Source organism: Myotis davidii, unplaced genomic scaffold (assembly GCF_000327345.1).
Source record: "Myotis davidii unplaced genomic scaffold, ASM32734v1 scaffold1914, whole genome shotgun sequence".
NCBI classification, from domain to species: domain Eukaryota; kingdom Metazoa; phylum Chordata; class Mammalia; order Chiroptera; family Vespertilionidae; genus Myotis; species Myotis davidii.
The window spans coordinates 202,027-203,115 of record NW_006285311.1 but is presented as its reverse complement, the minus strand read 5'-3'; the positions used below and the strand labels follow the sequence as shown (position 1 = coordinate 203,115).

The following is a 1,089-nucleotide window of genomic DNA, read 5'->3' as shown; positions in this document are numbered from 1 at the left end:
GGTTACATGGGTTAAATGTTTACCCATATTTAATGTATGTATTGATGAAGCTGATAATGATAAATCCTAGAAAATGAATTCCTCTCTACTGGTTCTTACTTCTGTGTCATTCCCTAATTTAAAATTAAGACCTGATTTAATTCAGTAGGGTGAACTCTTAGCAGTAGTCATTATTTGTTAAATATTTTACTTTGGGCCAAATCGCTTAGCATTAAAAAAATATATGTTTAGCTCTACCCGGTTTGGCTCTGGATAGAGCGCCGGCCCACAGACTGAAGGGTCCTGGGTTCAATCCCAGTCAAGGGCACGGCCTTGGTTGTGGGCACATCCCCAGTAGGGGGAGTGCAGGAGGCAGCAGATCGATGTTTCTCTCTCATCGATGTTTCTGACTCTCTGTCCCTCTCCCTTCCTCTCTGTAAAAAATCAATAAAATATATTTTTTAAAAAGAATAACTATTAAAAGAATATAGGTTATAAAACACGGGGGGAGCCGAGGGGGCAGCCTGCGCCTCCTGCCCAGCACACCATCTCCCAGTCAGACCTCCTCTCCCATCTGGTCTGCCAGGAGGTGCCTCCCCAGTCACACCCCTCCATCCACTTGCCCCCCCATCAGTGGCGATCCCCTGGGGAAGTGTGGGGAAGCCAGGAGGTAGCCTCATGGGGCTCAGTGGTGCTAACACGGACCTGGCCCCCCTCAGGCCGCGGGCGTGAAGGCCGAGCCCTTTGAGAACCACTCGGCCCTGGAGATCGCGGAGCAGCTGACCCTGCTGGACCACCTGGTCTTCAAGAAGATCCCTTACGAGTGAGTGCATGGGGCGGTGCCGGCCTCCCCCCCTTCCCCCCCCATGACAGCCTCAAAAGCAAAGGGACCCCGAGGGCCGCCTGACGCCTCCGCCTGGGGGCCCCCCCGTCTCCTGCAGGGAGTTCTTCGGACAAGGCTGGATGAAGCTGGAGAAGAACGAGAGGACGCCCTACATCATGAAAACCACGAAGCACTTCAACGACGTGAGTGTGGGCAGCGGCGGCCCTTTCTCTCTGATTTGGCCCCGCAGGAGCCGCGAGGGGCTGGGCGGAGAACGGACACACACA

The 1,089-nt window shown here is 53.7% G+C and overlaps 1 protein-coding gene across 1 annotated transcript in view; it reads left to right on the top strand.

Annotated features, from left to right (window-relative positions):
• The window catches only part of RASGRF1 (Ras protein specific guanine nucleotide releasing factor 1), a 78,780-nt gene that overhangs the window by 66,583 nt on the left and 11,108 nt on the right, over positions 1 to 1,089 (top strand). Inside the window, 2 exon segments of the mRNA XM_015558976.1 lie at positions 699 to 802; positions 921 to 1,005. Of these exon segments, the coding sequence (XP_015414462.1) occupies positions 699 to 802; positions 921 to 1,005 (189 nt within the window).